Below are 27,067 nucleotides of genomic sequence, written 5' to 3' on the forward strand. Positions count from 1 at the left end.
AACTAACCATAGAAATAAATAAATTGGGCCACACTTGAAGAAGAGACCATTTTTTCTGGCCAAAAGTAACCCGTGATTAAGTTGTGCGAAAGATCCCATCCAACAATCTTGCCATTTTCTTTCTGCACTGCCTACCGCTTAGTCTTTAGGACCGCAACAGGAACCTGTAGAGAATCTTTTGGCGCTTTTTCGCATCGAACTGCTATCCCTGTTTTGCATGCATGAGAGAAGACGCACTTTTGTCACGCCAAGGAGTTGCCACTGTGAAATGTTGGACTATTTTTTTTAAAAAAAAAACTTATTTTTTTTTTTATAATGATCTATAGGAATTGCTCAGTTTCCTTAACGGGATAAAGTAGTAAACCATTCTCTTTTTGTTTTTGTTTTGTTTTGTTTCTACTCTTCTTCCCACTAGGAACCGTTGCCCTTGCCACCCCCCAGGATTCCGCTCCAGTCAATTCTGTTTCTGTTGTCCCTCCTCCACCTCCGAAAAATGCCGCCCGCATCCTGGCTCTTGCCCTGGCCGAATCTGCCCAACAAGCTTCCGTACAGTCCCAGAAGAAATCAGATATTTATTCAGACTGTAACAACTGTGGGAAAAGTGAGAGTGCAGGAACTCTAGAACAATTCCACCCATATCCCGGCTCTGCTTCGGAAAGGTTCCAGTTCTATGCTGCTCTACCAGAGAACCCGCTCAGTTTTCAGATGGTTGGCGACCTTCAAAGAAGCGGGTTGCCCTTAGTTCAGGGCCCCCAAAACAGTGGCACACCTGAAGGCGACAGCCATCTCCACGTTGTCACATCTGAACATCGGAACCACTCCACTTTCTCTAATAACACGGCAGGAGACCTTCACGGTGGTACTAACATGGGCTGGGACCACTCCCACTTCTATCCATGTACAGTTGGAGATGCACACCTCCTTACTCAATCTTTTGCCTCGGAAGATCAGAGTCATCTTCATTCCTGTCCTGGACGAACCGTTCAGGCTGAGCCATCGACAGCGGAGATACCACTAGAAAGTCCTCCGCTCCATGCTGGTGTTCCTTTGGATAAGAACCCAATCCAGGCCACCAAGATTCATCTTCCCATCTGTAAAGTGGAGGACAGACTTCCCTTCCCTTCAGTCCCTCCTGGGGAGAAAAGCGCTCCCGTGGATCTGGCCTGCATCATGAAGAACCATCCAGCAGCTGCCAAACCTAATTCTGGCATGTCCAGACCAAACGTCCCACCTCAGCCTTCTACAGTCACCAGCAACATTACATGGGGGGAAACAGCTCTTCCTGCAGGAAGCCACCAAGTTCCATCTGTGAGACCAGGGGACCAGCCAGCTGTGGGGCAGACTCCTCCCAAGAAACCTTCCGGAGGCTTCAGTCAGGTAAAAACTTAAGTAGGCGCCATGGTCCATTCTTTCTGCCCCCTCTTTTTTTTTTTTTGTACATTATATTTCAGGGAAAATTTCTGCCCAAAAAAACCACGACCCTCTCTACTCTACTCCTGTCTCCCCACCTCAGTTTACTTGATTTTTTTACTTGGCTTCCCTTTTCTATTTTAATTAATTGTTTTTCTTGTGCCCACGTTCCTTAAGGCGAGCATAGGTGCATGAGCTTTTTCCCAAGGTTTTTTTTTTTTTAATTCAAAAAGTTTTACAGAAAATTTTTCCCCCTTTCCCCCCACCTCCCCTCCCCCCTCCCTTCACAACCCCCCTCCCCCCCCCCCCAACTTCCCGGAACGAGCACAAGGTATAGTTAAAAATAAAACAAACATATGCTAAAAAATTTTCGTCCCAACTTAATTATACCCCTACAATCATCAATTCCTAACTTCCCCCGAAAACAATCAAAAATAATACATCATAATCATTCAAAAACAGTCTGATAACTCTTAGTCTGATATCTACTTTGAATATAGTCAATCCATTTTTCCATTCCTTTAAGTATCTTTCTTGCGTATTGTCCTTCAAAAAGGCTGATATCTTCGCCATCTCAGCCAAATTGGCAACTTTCAATATCCATTCTTCTATTGTAGGTACTTCTTTTTTCTTCCAGTATTGTCCTATTAGTAATCTTGCTGCTGTTATTAAATTTAAAATCAATTTAGTCTCAATTACTGTACAGTCCGTAATAATTCCCAACAAAAAAAATTGCGGCAGGAACTTTATCTTCTTTTTCAAAACATTTTGTAAAATCCACCAAATTTTTATCCAAAAGGCCTTTATATCCTTACAAGTCCACCAAATATGAAAGGTTTGTTTTTTTTAGTTGATCCCGGGAGAAAATGGAGCATTTGAGATTTTGGTTGCCGATTTCTCCTAAGAAAAGAATCGTTAGCAAGATGCTGGGACCGAGGTGCTCTGGGAATAGTCATGGAAGATTTCCGTTTCTATTGGATGAAGTTTAGGGTTGTCATAACAACCCATAGCACTAAATTAAGTGTAGCAGTAGGTGGTGCTATTCTGACACATATTGGCTAGCTACGGTAAGATGGTTCATAAGCAACTGTTGTTGTTTTCAGCAGGGACCTGCTTTGAATTAAATCATCCCATTGCTTATTTGGTCCCATTTGCTTTAATGACATGATGGTAGTAAATTAATGCCTACCACATAATTAATGAAGCATACATAAACATTGCTAGAGTTTCAGATTTTAAAATTCTCCCACCAATAGGCATGGAAAATATTATATATGGGCAATAAGTAGCAACTTGAAAAAGCCTACATTTCTACAAGGTCACACCAAATTTGAAGTATTAATTCTTTGAAATGGTTTGAGTACGTCTTTCATTACATTTCCCGTTGAAGTGATGTGAATGAAAAGTTGATTGATGTCTTGGCTGTTATCAAAATGTTGGATCTTTTCCCCCTGCAAAAGCTGTGTTGAGTTGCTAGATTAAAAAAAAAAAATTAGTTTGGTTTGCAAGTGAAGCCTATATTCGCCTCAGCAACCGTTTTGGGATTTATCATTTCTAATCTTTGTGCTTTCTTCTACCAGGTACAAGGAGAAACAACAGCAGACAAATTGCTGGAACCTAGAACAGCCGAGCCGGCTCCCGTCTTGGGTGTTGAAGCCAGTGCTACAATCCAATGCACGTCAGCCACCCCAGTGGCTCTGTTTCACCAGGGACATTTGGAGAAACCCCGAGAAAATACCAGGGCTCCACCTTTACAGATGAGGTCCGAATCTGTCCCAGCTCAATCGTCATACGCTTTCATGCCTCCGGTGCCACCTGTGAGGACAATGGAGAGCAAACTTGCAGCCGCCATGCATTCCAACAGCACCGACACGATAAACCCTGCCAATTTCCATGCTTTTATGGCTTCTTCCTCATTGCCACTGTCAGCAGAGGATGTGTTGGCAACCCCTGCCCTGTCTAAACAAGCATCCCTTCCGTCGGCCTATTTCCTTCCCTCCAAGTCAGAAACACCGGAGCCTCCAGCGCATCCCAAACCCTCATCGGCTCACCAATACAGGGCTGAAAATAGCCAGCCCCACCTTTTTCACAGCAAATCTGAGCAGCATCCGGGCTACCCTTCTCTGTCGGAGGCCCCCCCTTCCTTGGGGTCCCGATATAATGCGTACGCCAGTCAAGGAAAGAGCGCGTACGTTCATTACGCCAAGCCGCGCAGTCGGATTGAATACCTGTCTTCCCTAAGCCCAACGATGAGGAGCAGCAGTTGTGCGGAGGAAGCCCCACCCTACCCCACCATCCGGAGGGTGCATTCTCTGCACGTGTCCACTCCCTCCGCCATCCGATCGGTTCCCATCTCCCGCACTGAGGTTCCTCCTGATGACGATCCTCTTTACTGCCCTAGACCCCTCCTCCAGTACAAGCCATATCAGCCCCATGGAGATTATCACGTCACTCAGTTGCAACCTTATTTTGAGAATGGCCGGGTTCATTACCGATACAGCCCTTACTCAAGTTCCTCCAGCGTTTCTTGTTATACTGCAGGTGAGGGTGGATTTTACGACTTGGACCCTTACGGTACAGTGAGGTTGAGGCAGTTCCATCCTCTCCCAGGCAAAGATTTTCCATCCTACTCCAAATTACCTACCAAGAACCTCTATCGCTGTCCCGGTTTACCACCCTACTCTCGGGGAGGTCTTCCTGGGCACCTAGCAGGCAAAGAGCATAGTTTCATCAGCAGGGATGTACCGCCTGCCCCTGATGTCAAACCCATGTATGTCTCCTGGGACTTGGAAGATATGGAGAAATACTGCATGCAGTCCATCCGCCGAGAGAGCCGTGCCCGTCAGAAAGTCAAGGGGCCGGTCATGTCCCAGTACGACAACATAGCCCCTTTGTTGCAAGAGGAGGTACGGGCCACAGATGTGGTTCACTTGCGCAGCAAATCGGATCCTGGGAAAACTGGACTCCTCACTGTTGCTGATGGGAAAGAAGGGAGATACCTAAATGAGGGAGAGGAACGCTACTACGGGCCCCAGCCAGAACCGGACATTGACAGAGCCCATTACCGCGGTGGTTATGGGAACGGACAGTCAGAGAAACCTCTGCTCCCACAGAAACAAAGCAGTCTGAGGAGCAGAAAACCGCCCGAGGTTGGTTGTAATTCCATTGAGCACAGAATGCACCTTGCACACGAAGCGGCTCACAGGCAGCCACCGGATGCTAAAAACACCCCTCCCTATCCTGATTACCGACCAAAGGGCCACCCATCGGAACCTACGGAATCCCTGACGTATCAGCACTCGGGTGGAAAATACATCCCAGCTAACCATGATGTGTTGAGACTGAACCATAAAGAGGTGAAGCTGGCCGAGGACGGAGAACGGGCACGGTCGAGACACCCGGCTGCTCCAGCTGAAAAGCACTCCAGAGACTGCTATAAAGAGAGCGAGCACTACGGGCAGCCACCGGGCCCACCGCCTAAGCCGGAACGGAGCCATAGCCTCCGCTTCCAGCACTCCGAGAGCACACCGCGGGATGCCGGTCTCCTGTACCCATACCAAACCCTTGGCAAACGCCAAAGTACGACAACTGTGGTATCCCAGTATGATAATTTGGATGATTACCATACCATGCCTCAGCACCAAAGAGGGGGATACTCTGGAGGAGGGGGAGTTGCACCTTCTTTTCCTCATCCACATAGTAGGACTTACGCCACAGCTCTGGGCCAAGGAGCGTTCCTACCTTCTGAGCTTTGCCTTCAGAGGCCAGAGACGGAAGTCCACGCAGAGTGAGCTCGGGGGGCCCCCCGAAGGGATAGAGTGTTAGCAGCCTCTGCTGGACAGTGGACTGGTTTATTTTTTCAATGATGCACAAACATGCACACGAACACACAAAAGCAACTCCTTTCATTAGCCCCCGTTGAGTTTCTGCTCTGTCCAGTTCTCATGCCGCTTATAGGGACTTTTTTTTAAAACAAAAACAAAAACACTAAATGTATAGTTTTATCCCATCGTTTAAAATGTAGCTTGCAGCAATCACACAGGCTCTTTTGTTGTTGTTGTTGTTAAAACTTGAAGATGCAACCGGTCTCCAGGCAGGGCAGCATTAAGGATGAAGAGAGAGAGAGAGAGAGACAGGTCGCACTGTGAATGATTCTCGATTTCCATAGATTTCAATTCCTAGCATTTCCTTTAGTGGCCCCTGTCCTTTAAAGGCACATGCATGACGTACGTATTCATAGGCTAACACAAACATTTCTTCTCCAGGCAAAAGTCCCCTGTGCGTGCTCATTTAGAGGAAGTTTTATGGAATGCCAAGCTTTAGTCAATGTTTTAACTTGGTCCTTTCAGGTTTTATGCCTCAAACTCTAGGGCGGAAAAAAATATATGATTTTGCATCGTGTGTTATTCTCCCTTCAGTTATACCACCACTATAACTTACCACGTTTTTCACCCTAAATTTTGCTTTCCCTACTTGTCAAGGTGCAAGCCAGTCACGTATTGGGTGACTGGTGTCGGTAAGAAGGTGGTGAGGTCTCAGGTATGTTACCTGATCTTATTTCCCCATGAAGAAATCTATAATAAGCTGCTTCACATATTTGAGAAGCGAGGGGAGGGCGGGGGAGGGAACCATTCATACGTTATAAACTGAGCTTTGCTTTGCCAGGCCTATAGGCGCTGCTTTTATTATCTCATAAAGGGAATAAACTTCCCGAACATCATTTCCTTAGCAATTGGCGTATGTTGCAAAAGCTTCGGAGCAGCAGAATATCCAGGGATCTTTCTCCTGAGTGAGCGCCGTTGAAAAACGCAATGCTGGGTTCCTTCCACCCCACCCCACTCCCCAGCCATGGATACAAGAGAATCGTGATGTGTTTCATCATTTTAGCACTGGAAAATTATTTCAATATCTTTATTAAGTAGCCTTGTGCCTAGCCTAACCCAACAGTGATCGAGAGTCTAGAAAAACAATTCCATATTTCTCTCTGATCGCTCAGTTGGTGCTGCTAATCAGCTGATCCCGATAAGCTCATCATTATAGAAGTGGGGAAAGGTACTACAGATGTAGGAAAATTCCAGTTGCTTTGATGGGAGGGTCAGTAAAACATGCCACAGTACGCCAGCATCTGTGGTGCAGTGTTTATTGGTTAGCGATGGGTGCTTAGTACTTACTTGGACTCTACAACTTCCAGCAATCCCAGCCAGCATGATATTGGTAGCAGGCGGTGGAAAAATGGTGGTCTGGCAAGAAGTGTGTGTGTGGAGGGGAGAGCTCCCAAATCCCATGCTGCCCCACACTGTAAGGGAGACCCATGCGCAGTAGATGCCCTGTGGGTACGCAACTTGTCTCTCACTTTTTAAAATTTTTATTTTAAGATGCCTGTTGAAAGGGGAAGCCGCGTTGAATTGCTTTTCTGGAGAAGTTATAAATATGCACAGCTGTTGATCCTTGGTGTCCTTGTCACAACTGGAGTGCAGAGGGACCTTGGGTTTTCATGCTGCCTTAGGCTAGCTCCAAACAACATGTCAGGGCTCAGCCACAAAGGTTTTCCAAAGTGGCCGGAGTCTAACCCGGGAATAAAGTGCTTTCTTCTTTGAGGTCAGGTCACCGCAACGATGTTAAAAGCCTTCTTACAGCATCATTGATGGGCATTAACTCAGAATACTACCTATGTCAGGTTGGCCCTTGAGCAACGTCAGGTATCTCACCAGCGGTAACAGAAACTTCTCAAAGCCAGCAAAATATCAGTTATTCAGATTGTCCCCTACAGCTACAGCCAGATTACGTTCTTTTGGTTATTCTGACCCATAATTTCTTTGGAAGTTCTGATTGTCTCAAAGTACAGATTTAGTGGTCAGAAAATTCACTGTGATTTAGACTTACATCTGTTTTTCAAAAAAAAAAAAAAAAACAACCCACCGTATTTGTTTTTGTTAGTTTATGCTGCAATAGTGAGAAACAGAGGAAGGGACATTCCAATGCACTAATGTCTGGAGCAAGCAGAGTTTTTTAAATTTAAATTTATTTTTTTGCTAGGGTCTTTCCTTGCCCTTCTAGCAAGCCCACTTGTAACTCACAAATGGCACACGCCATTGTGGCTTCCAGCCTTTTGATCTCTTGATCTTCTGTTGGTGGATGCTGGCTTACATTGTTCAGTTTCCCTCTAGGATTAGGGCAAGGATATATACCATTGTCCTTAGAACAGTTGAGGTTCAGGTTTCAATACCTACAGTTCAAACTGGTGTCTTCACAAAAACCTCAATTTTCCTTGTATTCTCTCCTTCCGTCAGTCTTAGGCTACCTGCTGCCCGGAACTGACCTGATTTCTTTTCATGTCTGTAACTCCTGTTTTTGTCCCTCCTCTAACTGAGCTGATGATAATATGATCTCATCTCTTTTTTTCCCCCTTTTTTTTTGGAGGGGGGGGGGGAAGGGGAGGAAGAGACCATTCTGCTTAATTTTTAAACACTGTTTTCATTTATTGCCATAAATACCTGAGCTGCATCCTTGGGGACCCTTGCCCTGTCCGCCGCTTAAAGCATTTAACCGAAACAATTTCAACATGGAATTGAGCTTTCGGTCACGGAATATTGCCCCCTGTCCCACAGGGCCTCTGCGTGGTTGGGAAAGCGCTGTACAGAGTTTTGGCTCAAAAACCCAAGAGTTGAATGGCAGCAATTAAATTCAGCCAAATTTCCTGAGCTTGAAAGAGCTGCGACAATCGCTCGGTTCCTCCTAATGTTTCTATTGCTATTTTTTTTTTAAAAAAAAGCCCCTTTCCTTCCCACCCAATGAAAGCCATAGAATTAACTATGCAGGCTTGTTTATGTACCCTGGGTAATTTTGGAGCACCCCTTCTCTACTTTAACGAAGCTAAATCTAGACTCCACTCCCACAGTGTTTTGGTGGTTAAAAATACTTACTCATCACATCTGCCGTAAACCTTAGCTCTAATTAGCTGTGGCAACTGGCCTTCAGGTCCAAAGCAAAGAACTGATGATGCAAACCATCCCTCAGCAGTTGTGTCCCTTAAGTTTCTTTCCTTTTGTTGACGAAACTTCAGATTCTTAACTGTAGACCGTGCTCCCATCTACATCCAGGTTTGTATGTGTGCTTAGAGGAAAACTGTTCCTCCCTTGGTAGCATTAGCAGGCCTTTTGTAGGCCCTGCATCCTTGTTCCTAACGTTAAAAACGAGTTTTTAATCAGGTGTAAAAGTTTATGCAGATGATAGCGAAAAACATTGTGCCTACGTCTTCGCAGACGTAATCTGGGGAGGGTGGGGATGGCTTACCGCTTGGAGGGAGGGTCACGATGAGAATTGCACAGTTCTGGCAGAAACCGCCTCCCGCAACCAAAATTTGCTTGCTTGAAACAATGTTTCCCAATTATCCCAAGAGACATGTGTCCCCCTCTATGTGTTCTTTTCCCCTGCGATGCCCCATTTCGATAGGTTGATGCGTCAGTGGACTGCAACATGACAAAACACAGCATTTGGGAATGGTATTGTAGATTTAAAAGGATTCTGAATTTAATTTTTAAAGGTGGCTTCGGCATGACATTTTTCTCCAGAGTTTTTGTGCTATGGGAACTGATGCAATGGGCATGGTACACACTTTTAACATGTGCTCAGTAACTTCAGTGTCTCCAGTAAGTTTAATATTGTATAGTTCCATTGCAAAACGAACAAGAAATGATTGTTGTGTGGTTTATTTTCCTGCTGTGGAAACTTGAGTCGTCTTTTTTGAGCCACATGAGAGACACCTCTCAGAAAGTTTGGGGGCGCTCTCTAAGTGTTCTCTTTTTAATTTATATAGTGTCTTATTTTTTATTATTTTTATTTTTTACTCTTGTGTGTAAGAACTGGTATAAAATGTATATGCCGACGAGCTCATGTTCTTTTATGTAAATATTTTTGTGCATCCCACTTCTTCCCCTCCCTTGTAAATATTTAGATTCTCATTTCTCCGCGCTGTATGGGGGCGGATGTGTTCATTTACTATTCTTATTTTTTAATTTGTACTGTAATGCTATGACCAGACTTCAGGTGTCTTGTGCTATTAAAAACAGAACAACCTAACAGTCCCACAAACCTCAGATGTACAACTCAGCAATTAATGAAGCCAGGTTAAAGTCTACGTTGTGGTCTCCGTTATTTTTCCTGCATTTTCATTTATTTTACAGAGCTTATAGAGAGACGTTGGAGATTGGAGCATTAACACTGTCCATGTCGGAGAATATCACCACGGAATGGTTTATCTCTTATCTTTAACACATGAGTGAATCTTATAAACACAAACATTCACGTTTGCACCTATAATTTCCATGTAACACGAGAAAAGAACATCACCATCGTCCCACCGATCTTTTCTACTTCATGAAGAGCGTGTGCACCAAGACAAATTCCTTGTGTGTCCAATCACACTTGGCCAATAAAAAATTCTATTCGGAGTAACATTTTCTCCCTTACCTGCTATTGACCTGGACAGTGGTGGGTTTTACATTTTTACTCCCAGTTCACCATGCGCACACTCGTTTCGTGTGTGCGCCTGCCTTCTACACACATGCCCGTCCTGCGCATGTGCTTTGCGCATGTGCCTTCTGTGCATGCTCCCCATCTCAAAAACATGCCTAAATAGAATGACATAGAGCTGGGTATTGCATTAACACAATAGAAACGGCAACATTTTTTTGCAAAGCAAAACTATTCTTAGTTCTTGAAAAAAATTTTTGCATCATTTTAACATTTTAGTTGCTTTTCTATTTATCTTTTTGGGTTCTGTAAGTCACCCAAAGTCACCCTATCAGAGAGCTGGGCAGATCTAAATTTAATAAAATAAATAAATAAAAGCAGCTGTCAACAATAACGATCACGTACAGTACTGAAGGTTTCTTTTTTAAATTTCCAGACAATACATTTTTTTTTCCTTTGTCTATTTCACTACCATACAATCACTTTTTAAAAATGGAAGCTATGGAAACGTACATCAAGGGATACACAAAGATGTTCAATTCCACAAAGCTCCCCAAAAGCAGAAATTTTTTAAAAAAATGCCCAGCTTTCAGCTCTATTGAAGCTTCCTACAGTTTTCGTGTCTCTTGATGATCCAGGGCTCACCATATATGGGAGAGAGTTGCGACTCCTGGGAAATTTATGGGATTCCTCAAACAGGAAAGAAATATTACACAGAATAAGAACTGGTTTGCCAATAACTATTTTTGTTCTTTTAACTTTTTGGTGTACCCAATTTAACGAAACCTGGTTTTTTAAAAAAAGGAAATATAGGGATGTTTTCAGTTCCAGAGCATTAGACTGTCACAGATAGCAACATGAATCATAACAACCAAATGTGCTACTTTATTACATCTATCTTTAGAGGTATGATGTAGTAATCTGGTTGTGCCAAATAATTAGTTATGTACTTCATACCTAAGCCATCACCCTCCAAGCAGGAATTCTTGCCTGCTATTTACATGAAGGAAATCAACACAGGGCCTCTGGTGGCTCAGCAGACTAAGTCTGTCTGTTATTAACACAGCTGCTTGCAATTACTGCAAGTTCTAGTCCCACCAGGCCCAAGGTTGACTCAGCCTTCCATCCTTTATAAGGTAGGTAAAATGAGGACCCAGATTGTTGGGGGCAATAAATTGACTTTGTATATAATATACAAATGGATGAAGACTATTGCTTAACACAGTGTAAGCTGCCCTGAGTTTTCGAAGAAGGGCGGGATATAAATTCAAATAAATAAAAAAAAACACTCCTGTTCTTCAGCCAAAATGCTCCCCAAACAGCATAAGAATAGCCAGCGAAAGAATAAATTGCCGGCCGCTGGCTTCCAATGCAGAAGTTTAACAGAGAAGGACGGAAGAAAGCATGACTTCGGACACTGGTATTATATTAGTTTTTAATGAATGGCCTGTTTTTGAGCGCATTTCTTACCCTTCTTCCCCCAAATAAGCTTGTTCGCATTATCCTTATACAAAGCCATAGCTCCATGCAGAGGAGGAACAAAAAAAATCAGTCTGCTGTTTTAAGACCACAAAAATAAAATAACTTGAGTTAAAGGGCCAGTTTGGTCTAGTGCAGGGCTCTCCAACCTTGGCAACTTTAAGCCTGGCGGATTTCAACTCCCAGAATTTCCCAGCCAGCTTTGGAATTCTGGAAGTTGAAGTCTGCCAAGGCTTAAAGTTGCCAAGATTGGAGACCTCTGGTCTAAAGGTACTAGGCTAGAAGCTGGGAACCATGGGGTTCTAGTCTTACCTTAACCATGAAAGCCCATTGGATGGCTTTGCCATCAGCCAATCATCGGAAACGGTGAGCTCTGATCTCACCTTGGGCACGAAAGCTGGCAGGGTGACTGGGCCAATCGCTAGGGGAATGAGAGTTCAAGTCCTGCTTTAGCCATGAGAGCCAGCTGGGTGTCTTTGGGCTGGTCACTCTGAGCCCAACTCTCCTGACGCAGGGTGGTCTTGGGAATAATAGGAGGAAGAAGGTATGTTGGATATGTTTGCCGCCTTGAGTTATTTGCAAAAGTAATAAAGGCGGGATATAAATAAATAAAAAAAATTGTACTGATTTGAGCAATCCCGTAATTTGTAACGATAGGAACAGTCCCCAAATCCAGCTAGTCTGCGGGGGTCTCTCTCTTGCTGCCAGTTGCTATTGTACAACAGCAAGCAGATATTCCCCCAGGTTACCACTTAAAAATGAATTTGATTAAGAAGGAGTTTGGAAAACAGCGTACAACTGTAGCGACTTAATCCATGCTTAGAATAATACGATTTTGCACAGTACAGGCTTGGTTGGGTGTGGGGGGAGCAGCCAATACTCATTATTCCCACTGGGGGGCAGTAATTCCCTTTTGCAATTCTTTATGTGATACTCAGTGAGGGCCCCTGAAACTCGGTGGAACTCATTAAAATTTGGCATATGCATTTTGTGGTTTGGGGTTTTATTTTTGTTTTAACGAATGCAAGTGGGTTATATGCAGAAAAGCATGGTTTAAAATTTTGATGGCGTGTTCTGTCAAATCTGACGGCTTTCTGAGTGTCCTGTTAGCATGAAACTTCCTTTATTCTCTCTCTCTCTCTCTCCACCTCTCCCCCTCTCCCTCCCTCTCTTCCCCCCCCCCTCACCCTCTCTTCTGTTTACTTAGCACTCTTGGAACACCATTTTCTCTATTGGAAGGGCATATTGCTGATCATCTCAGGACATTTACTTTCTCACCAGTACAGGTTGTCCTCAACTTATTCATTCATTAATTCTCGTTCCAATTGTGTTCGTAAGCCAAGGACTACCTGTAGACTTTTCTGGATCACAATCCTCCTCTATTCTCGTTCCGTTTGACCACCCATCTTAAAATGTCTATGGAGAAAGGTGCTTTTTTCAAGAGGCAGCTGGGCTTTCTGAAAGTCCAGTTGCTTCTTGAAAAAAGCACTTTTGGGACACCCATCTTGAGCGTACCAATGGAAACACCAAAAGCTTTTGCTACCACTAAAAGGACACACAAGTGGGTTATTTAATGCTTGCCCCAAACCAGCCTCAACTCCATTCTTTGCCTCCAACTTAGGAAAGAATTGGGAGCACCCTTCCATTCTTCCTGCTGTATCGAGGCGTTGGAAGAAATGTCCATCTGGGTTCAGTTCCAAGTGGGGAAAAAGACACTGGAAACATGGAGACTGCTTGGAAAGATGGTTTAATGATGGACAGGAATCACATAGCTTGAGTTCCTGGACAGGAGCACGTGGCTTGCGTTCCTGAGTAGAAAAGGTGATCACATGTTTCAAGGTATTGGGTGAAGAACCAGAGAGGAAAGGAGAAGAGAAGGGAAGAAGGGAAGAAAAGCAGAACAAGATGCTGAGTGCCTGAGTTTATACTCTGTAGGGCCCCACTTTGGTGTTTCCTGTTCCTGTATAAGAAATGTACAGTACCCTGATTGGTTGTCAAACTCCCAGGTGGTCTAGGGGTCTTAGCTAACTTTGTAGGTTGTCTCCCAAGCTTGCTTGAGCCTTGCCATGTGGTGAGTTTCTGTTGCTAGATGGGTCCTATTGTGTTGCAGATGATGGTCCATTGACAAAGGTGGGGGGAATGAGTGAGCTTGGCTGAGGCCTTAATGGCCCATTGACAAAGGTGTGAGGAGGCAGGAAGCTGCTTTGTCTTTAAAACAGGTTTCTCCATTTCTCATCCAGGGAAACACAATACTCTGCCCTCTGCAATATCCTCCAAAATATTTCATTCTTTTAGGAGGGGGGTGAGTGCTAACTTCCTACAGAAGGCTTGGGTGAGCTTCAGAGCTGTCCAGGACAACAAATATGGTTGCAAATGTTTTTATAGCCTGGCTTTTGAAGATGGATGTCCTCTCTATGTTTCCTTTCAGTTTTACAGTCTAGGGCAGTAATGCAGAACCTTTTTGCCACTGAGTGCCGAAAAAGGGAGTGAGCGTGCGCGCGTCTGGGACACAACCCGGAAGAGGAGCTGCCCAGGGCACATGCACGCATCTGAAAATCAACTTCCAGTTTCAGCCAGCTATACTCTTCCAGGTTTCTGGCACGCAGACGATCAGCTGGCCAATGCGCATGCTCATGCAGGAAAACGGAAGACCAGCTTTTCTAGTTTCCAGCAGTGCTGCATGCAAAAAGGCCAGCTCAGCATCGCGCGTGCATGCATGCGCACCGGAAACCCGGAAGAGGAACAGGCGACAATGTGCGTGCCAGGCGACATGGTTCCGCGTGCTACTTCGGGCACACATGCCATAGGTTTGCCATCACGGGTCTAGGGGCATTTGACATTTGAATGAAGAATCCCCCCGAGTTTGAATTGGATGATACTAATGGGGAAAACAAGGCTTATCTCGTTGAGTTATCATTTGTCTTTTGCTAGACACCAGCTTGAATCATCCTGACCCTTGGTGATCTATAGAACATTGTCACTTTGCGAGTGTTACAACAAAAGGAGCTGTCAGAGGAAAACAGGCTTGTGCTGGCTATTAATAAGCCTCTCAACTGAGGTGACGTTAAGAGGCTGAAGTTGTTGAGTGTGGCTAAACAGCTGATACAACATTTGCTTTGTGGTGTCGGAGATTGTTCCTTTGTCACATGAAAGATGGGCGTTTTTTTCCCCTCCATTTGGATCATAAAGAACCAGCCAAAGTTCGAAATAAATGCTAGAATAGGAAGGGAACTTGGGGGGGTGGGGACTCATGATACCTTGGAGTTCCAGTCCTGCCAACCCCTCCCCCCCTAAAAAAACAAAGGCAGTGACTAGGGAGCAGTAGGGATGTGGTGGCTCAGTGGCAAAGACTCTGAGCTTGTCGATCGAAAGATCGACTGTTCAGCGGTTCGAATCCCTAGCGTCGTATAACGGGGTGAGCTCCCATTACTTGTCCCAGCTTCTGCCAACCTAGCAATTCGAAAGCAGGTAAAAAAATGCAAGTAGAAAAATAGGGGCCACCTTTGGTGGGAAGGTAACAATGTTCTGTGCACCTCTGGCATTTAGTCATGCCAGCCACATGACCATGGAGACTTCTTCGGACAGTGCTGGCTCTTCGGCTTTGAAACCGAGATGACCACCGCCCCCTAGAGTCGGGAACGACTAGCAGATATTTGCGAGGGGAACCAAGCACACAAAATATCTAGAAAGCACCAAGTTGTGAGCTTTGCGCAAGGAGGCTTGAATTTGCAAAGTCTGTATTTTTAAAATCTGTCTCCATGTATCTGGCATGCAGCAAACCGGAAGCTTCGTTGGTATTCTGAGGAAACGCAAATGATAGATGGAACCGGCTCAGTATTTTTGATGGAAGTGTGCTCACTCATCCATAAATGACAAAGCCAGATTTGATTGGGGATGTGGGGGGAGGCTTCCTAGAGGATTAGAGAGAGTGTGAAGGGGGAAAAAAAAACTTTACCGGTTTTGTCTTCGGAGCGAAGACGGCTCTGGAAAACGATTTTGTGCTTCCAGAGGCCTCCGATAGCAGCCATTTGTCTGAATGCCCACTGACTCAAAAGTTGGTCTGTATACTTGCAAGTTCCTCCAGGCAGGAATTTTACTAACATAAAAAGAGCTTTATAAAATTAATTAAGGTTACCAATTCCACCCTCCAAATCCTTGAACCAGGAGGAGTAAATAACAAGTGATATAGAGGAAGGGTCTCCAACCTTGGCAACTTTAAGACCTATCGACAGGTTTTAAAGTTGCCAAGGTTGATGTTGTGCCTCGCTCGCCCCCCTCTCCGCAGCCTGGCCCCTCTCATCTCCTGCTATCTCAGCCAGAGACTGATAGTGCAGAAGAATGTCCTTGCATGCCTCCAGCCCCCAGCCCTGGCACCATGCCCAGACAAACCGAGCAAACAAACCTCCCCCCAATAGCATGTGCGCCTAAAGCCAGCCACGAGCTGGAATTGCCGGCAGCTGGGGACGATCCACGCTTCCGGAGAATGGAAAGGCGACGTCAGCAAAAGGAAGGGAGGAGCAGGCCTGGATAAGTGCTGAGTCATGGAGCCACATCCCATGGCCTATATAAAGGATCTGCTTTCTGGCATTCTTTGAGTCAGGCAAAGTCTAATTTGGATTGCTGAAGTCACATCCTGGTCTCCTGCCTGCCCTGAGAACTCTGACAGAACTTTGGCAAAGCTGCAGAGGCTTTGCGGCCACGCTTGATACGCACTTCCCCAACCCGGCCGTCAGAGGAGGAGTGGAACACGACAGTTGGAGACCCCTGATGTAGACGATTCTACTTTTAGACAGGAACTTTTGAGATTCTGGGAGAATGGAAATTATTTGGAGAGAAAAAAAATCCCCAGTTGATGAACCTCAACCTGCAGTAAAGCATCAAGCAGATTGTTCACACTCAGTATTCAAAAATTGGAAGGTGGAAGATGAAGAAGGTCAAGACACCTTTTTGCCCTTTATTTCTTTCCTTCCTTCCTTCCTTCCTTCCTTCCTTCCTTCCTTCCTTCCTTCCTTCCTTCCTCCCTCCCTCCCTCCCTCCCTCCCTTCCTTTCCACTTTCTCCCTTCCTTCTTTAGCACTTAGCAATGGCACTTAGACTTATATACTGCTTTACAGTACTTTCCAGCCCTCTCTTAAATGGTTTACAGAGTCAGCACATTTCCCCCAAAAATCCGGGTCCTCATTTACCCACCTTGGAAGGATGGAAGGCTGAGTCAACCTTGAGCCAGTGAGACTGGAACTACAGGCTGCCGGCAGTCAGCAGAAGTAGTCTGCAGTATTGCAGTCTAACCACTGCGCCACCCTGGTCCTTCCTTCCTTCCTTCCTTCCTTCCTTCCTTCCTTCCTTCCTTCCTTCCTTCCTTCCTTCCTTCCTTCCTTCCTTCCTTCCTTCTCTATAGCAGCCCATCTCAATCAACTCCACACGTATACTTTACAAATGGTTCTTATAAGCTGCAGGCTAATGTTATGCCAACGAGTTCCATAAACTCCGTCTTAAAAATTATGGTAATTAGGGATGCATTTCACTACTGTTGGAGATGGGAGAGGAAATGCTTTAATCCATTTGTAGCAACATCTGAACGCTACACTTGCTGTCGGGTTTCCAAGTAACACCCCCAACGAAAGAAAACTCTGAGGCTTGAAGTTCCTCAAAGTTCCATTTTATTAGAGATGTCATATTGGCACATCTGAGAAAACCCAAATCTGAAGGCTTCCAGGCTTTCCCCACCCAAAGGAAAGTTCCAGGTCCCTTCGCCTGCACCCACGTGTCCTTCACATGGTCCAACCAATTCACCATCCCAACTGGAAACAACCCCCAGTCACTCCCATCCAGGTGCAGGCCGAATGTCCTTGACTCCCAGAGAAAGGAATGTTGTTACGGCTAATCCTCCTCCACTCCGTGCAATCCCCCCTTTCATTTTCCCAGGCACTAAACGTGGCAGCCCTGAAGCTCCAATGGTAAATATGGCTTCCAGGGCTGACATTTGCTTCATTCTACTTTAATTCCTTTCTCCTTCATTCTGCCTAATCTCTTTTGCGCCTCCCTATGCTGACGTAGGGAAGGGGACGCGGTGGCTCAGGGGCTAGGATGTTGAGCTTGTTGATCGAAAGGTCGGCAGCTCAGCGGTTCGAATCCCTAGTGCTGCCGTGTAACGGGGTGAGCTCCCGTTACTTGTCCCAGCTTCTGCCAACCTAGCAGTTCGAAAGCACGTAAAAAATGCAAGTAGAAAAATAGGGACCACCTTTGGTGGGAAGGTAACAGCATTTCGTGTGCCTTTGGCATTTATAGTGATGCTGGCCACTTGGATCACAGAGATGTCTTTGGACAGCGCTGGCTCTTCGGCTTTCAAATGAAGATGAGCACCGCCCCCTAGAGTCAGGAATGACTAGCACACATGTGCGAGGGAAACCTTTACCGTTACCTTTTACATTGAAGTATGTCAATTCTTTCATAACTGTTGGTCTTCTGGGTTGCACTTTTCCAGATGCAAAAGGACCCCTCTCTTTTTAAATGGGGCATCCAGGACATTTACATGTTCACTCCAGGAAATGATCATCTCTCTTCTGGATCTTCAGAGAAGCCTTTTGGAAAATTCGAAGATTCCTTGCCTAAAAAAAGGCATGAGAGGTCATGAGGAATGGCGATGCTCCCTCAAATTTTTCAAATGTTATTTTTTTGCATCTGCATTAACTGTCACATTCTTAAACAGCCTTGGAAGCGTTGCTGTGAAGACATTTAATCTCTTCTTTAGAAAGTTGACAGCACACGAGGATGTTCTCATGCTTTCTAAAGCTATCAGGAGGGGTTCATTATTCGATCTACTTTTTCTTCTTCGCCTCTTAAAAATATTGATGGCCAAGATTGATACATCCCAATGGCTCAGTTTAATTAAATGTTGGAGATGTTTCATTCTGGCCTCCGAAATCGTTATATCCAGATTGCAAAATAATGTCGAAACTGGTGTAGTTGGGGCTCCAAAAGGCTGAGCGATGGACCCCCCCCCCGCTCCAAAAGCCCCACTTTTTCCTCCCACTCTAAATCTCGAATTACATTTGAAATGATTTACTGGTCCAATTACATTATGTTCCCTGCTCTTTCCAGGGTGAAAGCTGGTAGCAAATGTTTCCTGTACAGTAAAATAAATTCTAGATATTTCCCAGAGTACTGATGTTTTAAGTGGCCTGGGAGTGGGGGGGGGAACAATCTGCCGGGTCTTGGTCATATCTTCTCTTTCTCCACTGTATTTAATCTTTGCCACATCAAAGTCACCCCCTTAAAGGTAAAGGTTTTCTTCACACATATGTGCTAGTTGTTGCCGACTCTAGGGGTAGGTGCTCATCTCCGTTTCAAAGCCGAAGAGCCAGCGCTGTCCGAAGACGTCTCCGTGGTCATGTGGCCGGCATGACTCAACACCAAAGGCACACGGAACGCTGTTACCTTCCCACCAAAGGTGGTCCCTATTTTTTCTCCTTGCATTTTTTACGTGCTTTTGAACTGCTAGGTTGGCAGGAGCTGGGACAAGTAACGGGAGCTCACCCCATTACACGGCAGCACTAGGGATTCGAACCGCTGAACTGTCGACCTTTCGATTGACAAGCTCAGCTGTCTTAGCCCCTGAGCCACCGCATCACCCCCTTAGTTCCACTATTAATTCCTCTTCACAAGGTATTTTACACCAGCAACTGTACAAGCTGCTTTGACTGCCGAAAACTGGATCTGCAGTGGATCCAACTGTGAACTGGGTTCCCGTGCTGTGCTAAACCATGGTCATCTTAACCATCAATTGCTGAGAAAGTCACGATTGGTTGAATCATGTGAATTGTTTTTGAACTGGTAAGTAGCTTGCTTGGCTTGGGTTTAGCAGATCCGATAAATCCAGTTATTGTTATGCTTGAGTGCAGGAGGGTCAAACTCAAGGCCTGGGGGATGGATCTGGTCCATGAGGTGCTTAGTTCTGGTCCGTGGGGCCACCCTGGAAACAGCGAAGGACTGGCCCTCGTTGCCTCTACCAGTGAAGACGGAGCTCGGGAGGCGGTCCTCCCAGGCCCTGTTTTTGGCCACGATGGCCTCCTAGTGCCCTCTGTGGAGCCAAGGGAGGCATGGGTGGCCCACCTGAGCTCCTTTTTTGCTGGCAGAGGACTGCAAGAGGCCATCGTGGCCAAAAACGGAGATTGGGAGCCTCGGAGCACTCGGGCCACCACAGGCGCCCCAACATGAGTGATGTCGAGCTGGCCATGCCCACCTCAGCCCCCAAGTTCAGACACAATCCTGATGCGGCCCTCATCGAAATCGAGTTTGACACCCCTGCTTCAGTGTGAACAGGTGGGGCTGATTTAGTGAAACATGGTTAAACAAACTTACAGCTTTGGTGCCCTCTGTGAACCAGGTCACTGAATCCATCAATTACAAAAGAGAAGAAAGACGTATGCAAAAAATAGGAAAATAAAAGAGGGGTCTGTGGTTGAGCAAATGCTTTGCAGGCTGAAGATGGCAGGATCACTTTCGTTAATAAAAAGAAATTGTCCTGCTGGAACAGATACAGTAATATTAGGTCAGGTGGACAAATAGCCTGAACTAGGATGAGGCAAACTGCTATATTTTAAGGATTACCAGAATAATGCACACATAACCCTGGTTTTGAAAAGTTAGCCTCCATCTTCTCATTTGTTCTTGAGTAATTTTCTAAGCCAACCCTCTACAGATGGAGGCAGCCGACAAGCAGCAGAGTTATGTCCAACTCTTATCTTTGACTTTTAGTTGCTTGGCTTGTTTATTGCAAGAGCTTTGCTTGGATGGGGGGAAAACCGATCGTTTAGGGAATGTTTTGGACTCTTAAGGAGGAAGGATGGTATGGTGGATTGTGCCTTTGAAGGGAGAGATGGTGTGATGCACTACAATGAAGCAGTAGTTTCCCAGGAAGGAGGGAGTGCATGCCAAGGGAGGTGGAGGGGTGAGACAAGAGATAACATAGCCAGGAGCTGAATAGGAAAGAGAGTAAAGAGCCACTCCCTGATATCTCCGAGGGTACTCACCTGCTTGGGTGAGAATAATGTACATTTAGCCTGGCAAGATTCTGTCCCTTTGGTATGAACAAATCAAGAATTGAACGTTGGTGGTGTTCTTTGACTGGGCCTGACAGATGTAAACCTCAGCAAGCCAAATTTAAAGGTCTTTCAACATATCCTTAAGAGTATCCAATTAACAAGGAAATGTTGGAGAGGTAGGATTGGTTTTGCTAAGTGAAGGCTCCATGTGTCAACTTGCAAAGCTTCCCTGGCCTGCTCTCGAGTTGCCATAGGCCAGGGGGGATGGGAACCTGGCAAAATGGCACAGCAGCCAAAGACAGATGCACATTCCACGCTTAACTCTCTCAAGGCTGTATCCCAGGGTTACCTACAGCAGCCAGAGGGGAGTGACCTCCACAACCCGTGAAATTGCTCCAGTGGTGAATGTGATTGATGACACACCCTAGGGGAAGGGGGAAAACAGGGTCATAATTGGAGCGTAAATTACATAGGGTCAGAGCTGGTTTCCCTTGGGAACGTGCCGATGTGAAGCTCCTAATAAATAACTGGATTTCTTTTGAAGTTTAGCTCGAGACTCATGATTTAATTAGGGCATCTGTTGGAACCTTGTTACTATGAACATCCCATGATCAGTGCAAGCATTCTTTACCCCCATGTTCAGTTTTATTGACTTGTCATTATGCACTTGAGGAATCTGTAGCTGGGGAACTGCAATCTCTGGCAACACCTGCCTCTCAACTGTAGGGAATCGTCTCCTTGTGGTGATACTGTCTTGCTTAAAATAGTCATTGACTATTGGCATATCCCCAACAGAAGCTGGAACAAACTTTGAAGAGTCGGGGGAAAAAAAGAAGAATCTATGGGCCAAACTGAAACCTTAAAAGAAACCTGGTTTGATCAGCCATGGTTCACTTGCCCCTTTTAGAATCGAATTAAGCTTGATAATTGGGATCTGTTCCAGTTGGGAAGGGCAATTTAACACAATGGGTGTGTGTAGATAATTGACACCTTGTCCTCAGAAAGCATGCATTTCACTGAATCAGACTGACAATTTGGCACTCTTTTTTTTCCCTCTTCCATTAAAGCAACTTTCAGAGGGCAGACAACAAGCTCTTGGCACAACTTCCACTGGCCAGAGATGGCTGCAGTTCTCTTGCTATCAGCCCTGTGACATACCAGTGAGATTCGGGGATATTTTTAGACGGATGCTAACACGGGCGAGTTACCAAGCTCCAAATGTGTATTAAAGTGGAAAGATGCTAAGATGGAAACAGCTCAAGTTCAAAGAATTGTCTTCTCACACCCATTTTATCTGCAGTGCTTATGGAGACCTTAATTCTAAATATGCAGTACAGTAGGAGGCGATCCAAGATGGGACATATTGGTGAAGGGTGAAATCATGGCACTATTTCCTTTGAAAGTAGTTACTGTATTTTTTCAGAGTATAAGATGCACCTGTCGTGTCCCACTCCTCTGACGGCCGGGTCGGGGAAGTCTGTATCAAGCGTGGCCACAAAGCCTCTGCAGCTTTGCCAAAGTTCTGTCAGAGTTCTCAGAGCAGGCAGGAGTCCAAGATGTGACTTCAGCAATCCAAATTAGACTTTGCCTGACTCAAAGAATGCCAGAAAGCAGATCCTTTATATAGGCCATGGGGTGTGGCTCCATGACTCAGCACTTATCCAGGCCTGCCCCTCCCTTCCTTTTGCTGACGTCGCCTCTCCATTCTCCGGAAGCGTGGATCCCTCCACCCTCCAGCTGCCGGCAATTCCAGCTCGTGACTGGCTTCATACTCCTCATGTTCACATGCTGTGGGGGAGGGGGTTATTTGCTCAGTTTGTCCAGGCATGGTGCCAGGACTGGGGGCTGAAGGCATGCCAGGCCATTCATCTTGCTCGGTCTGTCCGGGCATGGTGCCAGGACTGGGGGCTGGAGGGATGCCAGGCCATTCGTCTTCATTATCCGTCTCTGGCTGAGATAACAGAAGATGAGAGGGGCCCGGCTGCGGAGTGGGGGGCGAGCGAGGCACAACAGCACCTTAGTTTTTGGGGAGGAAAATAAGAAAAAAAAATCTGCTTCTGCCTACCAGTATCCATCAGTATTCATCTGACTAATGTCCTTAGCAAACAACCTGGTCAGCTTCAGCACATTAGCCTGATTCAGCAGGAGCAGCTGATTGGCGAGCGAATCAGCTGTTCACAGAGGTGAACTTTAGCAACAGTTTCACTGGTTGTGAGCACGTACGTGCCTTGTTGGGGCAGATACACAGCTTCAAAAATGCAGCTGATCATCACAGAGTGTTCCAGTGAGTACAACAGGCAAAGCATGGAACTGGTCCGACAAGGCAGCAGCTGTTCCGGAATGCCATTTTGGTCTCTGCCCCTTGCTTTTTCACCCTCCGGAAGCTCCGTTTGAGAGGACGCATGGAGGCCGGAGGGTGGGGCCTGGCAGGTGGGCGGGGTTACATTCGGTGCATCAGATACACCCAAATTTTCACCCTCTTTTAGGGGGGAAAATGTGTCTTATACTCCAAAAAATATGGTAAGTCTTTCATATAGTAATTATTTCCTTAATATATTGGTCCTCTGGGCCCAAGGACATGTGCTAATTTTCTTCCTCATCATTGTTTAGAGATTCTTGAGAGATAGCTTGCTGACTGATGCTAGATAAATGGCTTATGAACAATCAATTACACAAATTGCACTAGATGTGGATTCATAAACTTTGAGTCCTCTGAATTCATTTATTATTTATTTTATTTATTTGTCAAGTACGTATTAGATAATATGTATAAGTATAAGCATGGATTGAATACCTAAAATGAATACAATTAAAGGGAACATTAGGACAGGGACGGTAGGCACGCTGGTGCTCTTATGCACGCCCATTACAGTCCTCTTAGGAATGGGATGAGGTCAACAGTAGCCAGTCTAAGGTTAAAATTTTGGGGATTTTGGGATGAAACCACAAAGGCAGGCATTGCATTCCAGGGATTGACCACTCTATTGCTGAAGCTGTATTTTCTGCAATCGAGTTTGGTGCGGTTTACCTTAAATTTGAATCTATTGTGTGCTCGTGTATTGTTATAGTTGAAGCTGAAGTAGTCATTGACAGGTAGGACATTATAGCAGATGATTTTATGTACTACAGTTAGGTCAGACCGAAGGCGGCGTAGTTCTAAGTTTTCTAGGCCCAGAATTTCAATTCTGGTGGCATAAGGTATTTTGTTGCAAGCAGAGTAGTGGAGGACTCTTCTCGTGAAATATCTCTGAACACGTTCAATTGTACTAATGTTTTAGTAATGTTTTAGGGGTGGAGTGGGTGGGTGGGGACACCCACAGGGGGTTAGGCTGGTCCCTTCTAAGGTTCATGATTTGGAGGTCTGTAAAACGGAGGTACTTGAGGAGGTGAAGACTCGGCCATGTATGGGCATTTCTATCTGCACGGTACGAGGGAGGGGCAGATATGGTGGAAGTGGGGGCGCTTATCATATTCGGGGAATGCGTTCTCGCTGTTTGCAAGCAATTGCATACTCTGGGCCCCCAGACTTCACTCGGGCCCCGAGTGGCTTTTTCCCTCAGAGCCTGGACCTTCGGCTGATGCTATGCAATGCCAGGTCCGTTATGAATAAGGCCCCCCTCATAGCCGATCTTATTCAAGAGGGGGGTGCGGACCTAATGGGCATTACGGAGACCTGGTTGGGCGCAGAAGGGGGGGTTCCCCTCACTGAGATGTGCCCACCAGGCTTCCATGCATTTCATCAGCTGAGGGCCCAGGGTAGGGTTGGGGGGGTGGCGGTTGTTATCAACGAGAGTCTGGAACTGAGGGAGGTCGCTGTCCCGCAGATAGCTGGTTGTGAAACCCTTCTAGTGAAGTGGGGCTGTGGGGTGCAGGTGGGCTTGCTGATTGCGTACCTGGCTCCTTGCTATGTAACGGCAGCCCTGCCCGAGCTGCTAGAGATGATAGCCGTGACGGCGGTTGAGAACCCCAGACTTATGGTTTTGGGGGATTTCAACCTGCCGTCGGCGGGCGACTCGTCAACGGCAGCTCGGGAGTTCATGGCTTCCATGACGGCCCAGTTAGTTAACAGTCCCACTCACACTGGGGGTAACACACTGGACTTGATTTTCATCTCGGGACAGTGGCAAAATGATCTGGAGTTAGGGGAGTTATTATTGAAACCCTTGTCATGGTCAGATCATTTGCTCCTTCAGATAGACTTTCGAACCGCTGCACCACACCGCAGGGAGACGGAACCGGTTCGATGGTTCTGTCCCAGGCGCCTGATGGACCCAGAGAGGTTTCTGACAGAGCTTGGGCCGTTTCCGAGGGAATTAGCCCATGGCTCGGCTGAGGAACTGGTTGCCGCCTGGGAAGAGGTGGCGGCTGGGGCTTTAGACCGGGTCGTGCCTTTGCGACCTCTGACCCGGCGACGAACTCGACCAGCTCCTTGGTATAACGAGGAGCTGAGAGAGATGATGCACCGGAAAAGACGCCTAGAGAGCGCCTCCGAAACCGACCGAACACTAGCGAGGTCACATATTCAGACCTACCTAGTGGCGATTAGAGCGGCGAAACATAATGATTTTTCTGCTCTCGTCACATCGGCAGATAATCTTCCAGCCACCCTGTTTAGGGTGACCCGCTCCCTGCTTACGCAGGAGGCTCGGGAGGATCCCTTACAGGGGCGTGCTGAGGATTTTGTACAGTATCTGTCTGATAAAATCGCTCGGATTCGGGATGGACTGGACACTGATTGGATAGATCCGGGTGGGTTGGCGGGGACAAGTCTTGAGAGTTTTATCTGGGCTGAGTTCGATCCTGTGACTCCCGATGACATGGACAGGCTGTTGGGTAGGCTGAATCCCACCATATGTTTATTGGACCCGTGTCCCTCCTGAATGGTACTGGCCACACGGGAGGTTACACGAGGCTGGCTCCTGGGAGTTACCAACGCTTCTTTGTTGGGGGGAATTTTCCCCGCCACCTTGAAAGAGGCGGTGGTGAGGCCCCTCCTCAAGAAGCCCTCCCTCGACCCAGCTGTATTAGCGAACTACCGTCCAGTCTCCAACCTTCGCTTTTTGGCGAAGGTTGTTGAGAGTGTGGTGGCATATCAGCTTCCTCAGCACCTGGAGGAAACTGTTTATCTGGACTCGTTCCAGTCCGGTTTCAGACCCGGGTACAGCACCGCGACGGCTTTGGTCGCGTTGGTGGATGACCTCTGGAGGGCTTGGGACAGGGGATGTTCCTCTGTCCCGGTCCTGTTAGATCTCTCGGCGGCTTTTGATACCATCGACCATGGTATCCTGCTGTGGCGGTTGGAGGGATTGGGGGTGGGAGGCACTCTTTATCGGTGGTTCTCCTCCTATCTCTCTGACCGTTTGCAGACGGTGTTGGCAGGGGGGCAGAGGTCGACCTCGAGGCGCCTCACTTGTGGGGTGCCACAGGGGTCGGTTCTCTCGCCTCTCCTGTTCAACATCTATATGAAGCCACTGGGTGAGGTTATCCGTGGTTTCGGGGTGGATTATCATATGTGCGCTGATGATACACAGCTATACATTTCCACCCCGAATCACCCCAACGAAGCCGTCAAGGTGATGGGCCAGTGTCTTGAGGCTGTGCGGGTCTGGATGGGGAGGAACAGGCTCCAGCTCAACCCTTCCAAGACTGAGTGGCTGTGGGTCCCGGCATCCTGGTACAGTCAGCTTACGCCATCGCTGACTGGGGGGGGGGAATTTTGACCCCCAGGGAAAGGGTGCGCAACTTAGGCGTTCTCCTGGACGATCGGCTGTCCTTAGAAGAACACTTGACGGCCGTCGCCAGGGGAGCATTTTATCAGGTTCACCTGATTTGCCAGTTGCGCCCCTTGCTTGATTGGGACTTCTTACGCACGGTCACTCATGCCCTTGTCACTTCCCTCCTGGACTATTGCAATGCTCTCTACATGGGGCTCCCCTTGAAGAGCACCAGGAGGCTCCAGCTAGTCCAGAATGCGGCCGCGCGGGTGATAGAGCAGGCGCCGCGTTGCTCCCATATAACACCTATCCTGCGCGGCCTGCACTGGCTGCTGGTAGCCTTCCGGGTGCAATTCAAGGTGCTGGTTATCACCTTTAAAGCGCTCCATGGCTTAGCACCGGGGTATTTGCGAGACCGCCTTCTGCCACCGATTGCCTCCCAACGACCTGTGCTCTTCCACAGAGCGGGCCTCCTCAGGGTGCCGTCAACCAAACAATGTAGGTTGGCGGCCCCCAGGGGAGGGCCTTCTCTGTGGCGGCACCAGCCCTATGGAATGAGCTTCCTCCGGGGTTACGCCAACTCCCCGACCTCCGGGCCTTCAAACGTGAACTGAAGACTTTATTATTTCACCGAGCGGGACTAGCCTAAGGACGTATTTTAGCGAAATTTTAACGGGTTTTAAATCGGTCTTTGACCGTTTTAATGATTCGGCCATTAAATATTTGCTTTTAAATTGTTTTTAAATAGTGTTTATTTATTATATTTACATTATAGTGGTATATGTATTTTAATATTGGCTGTACACCGCCCTGAGTCCTTCGGGAGATGGTGCGGTAAAGAAATGTAATTATAAATAAATAAATAAATAATGTCTGATATGCAGTGCAGGTTCCAGACAGATGAGCTGTATTTGAAAATTGGTCTAGCAAATGTTTTGTATACTCTGGT

At 46.6% G+C, this 27,067-nt stretch overlaps 1 protein-coding gene across 10 annotated transcripts in view; it reads left to right on the forward strand.

Annotated features, from left to right (window-relative positions):
* Window positions 1-9,547, forward strand: part of ARHGAP32 (Rho GTPase activating protein 32) — a 200,145-nt gene extending 190,598 nt beyond the window's left edge. For all 10 annotated transcript variants that reach the window (XM_058194899.1, XM_058194901.1, XM_058194906.1 and 7 more), the window contains 2 exons: window positions 416-1,377; window positions 2,991-9,547. In XM_058194899.1, the coding sequence (XP_058050882.1) occupies window positions 416-1,377; window positions 2,991-5,201 (3,173 nt within the window). In that variant the 3' untranslated portion in view covers window positions 5,202-9,547. The remainder of the gene's footprint in view (window positions 1-415; window positions 1,378-2,990) is intronic.
* The last annotated feature ends 17,520 nt before the right edge of the window (window positions 9,548-27,067 follow it).

This window comes from Ahaetulla prasina, chromosome 9 (assembly GCF_028640845.1).
Source record: "Ahaetulla prasina isolate Xishuangbanna chromosome 9, ASM2864084v1, whole genome shotgun sequence".
Lineage (NCBI taxonomy): Eukaryota > Metazoa > Chordata > Lepidosauria > Squamata > Colubridae > Ahaetulla > Ahaetulla prasina.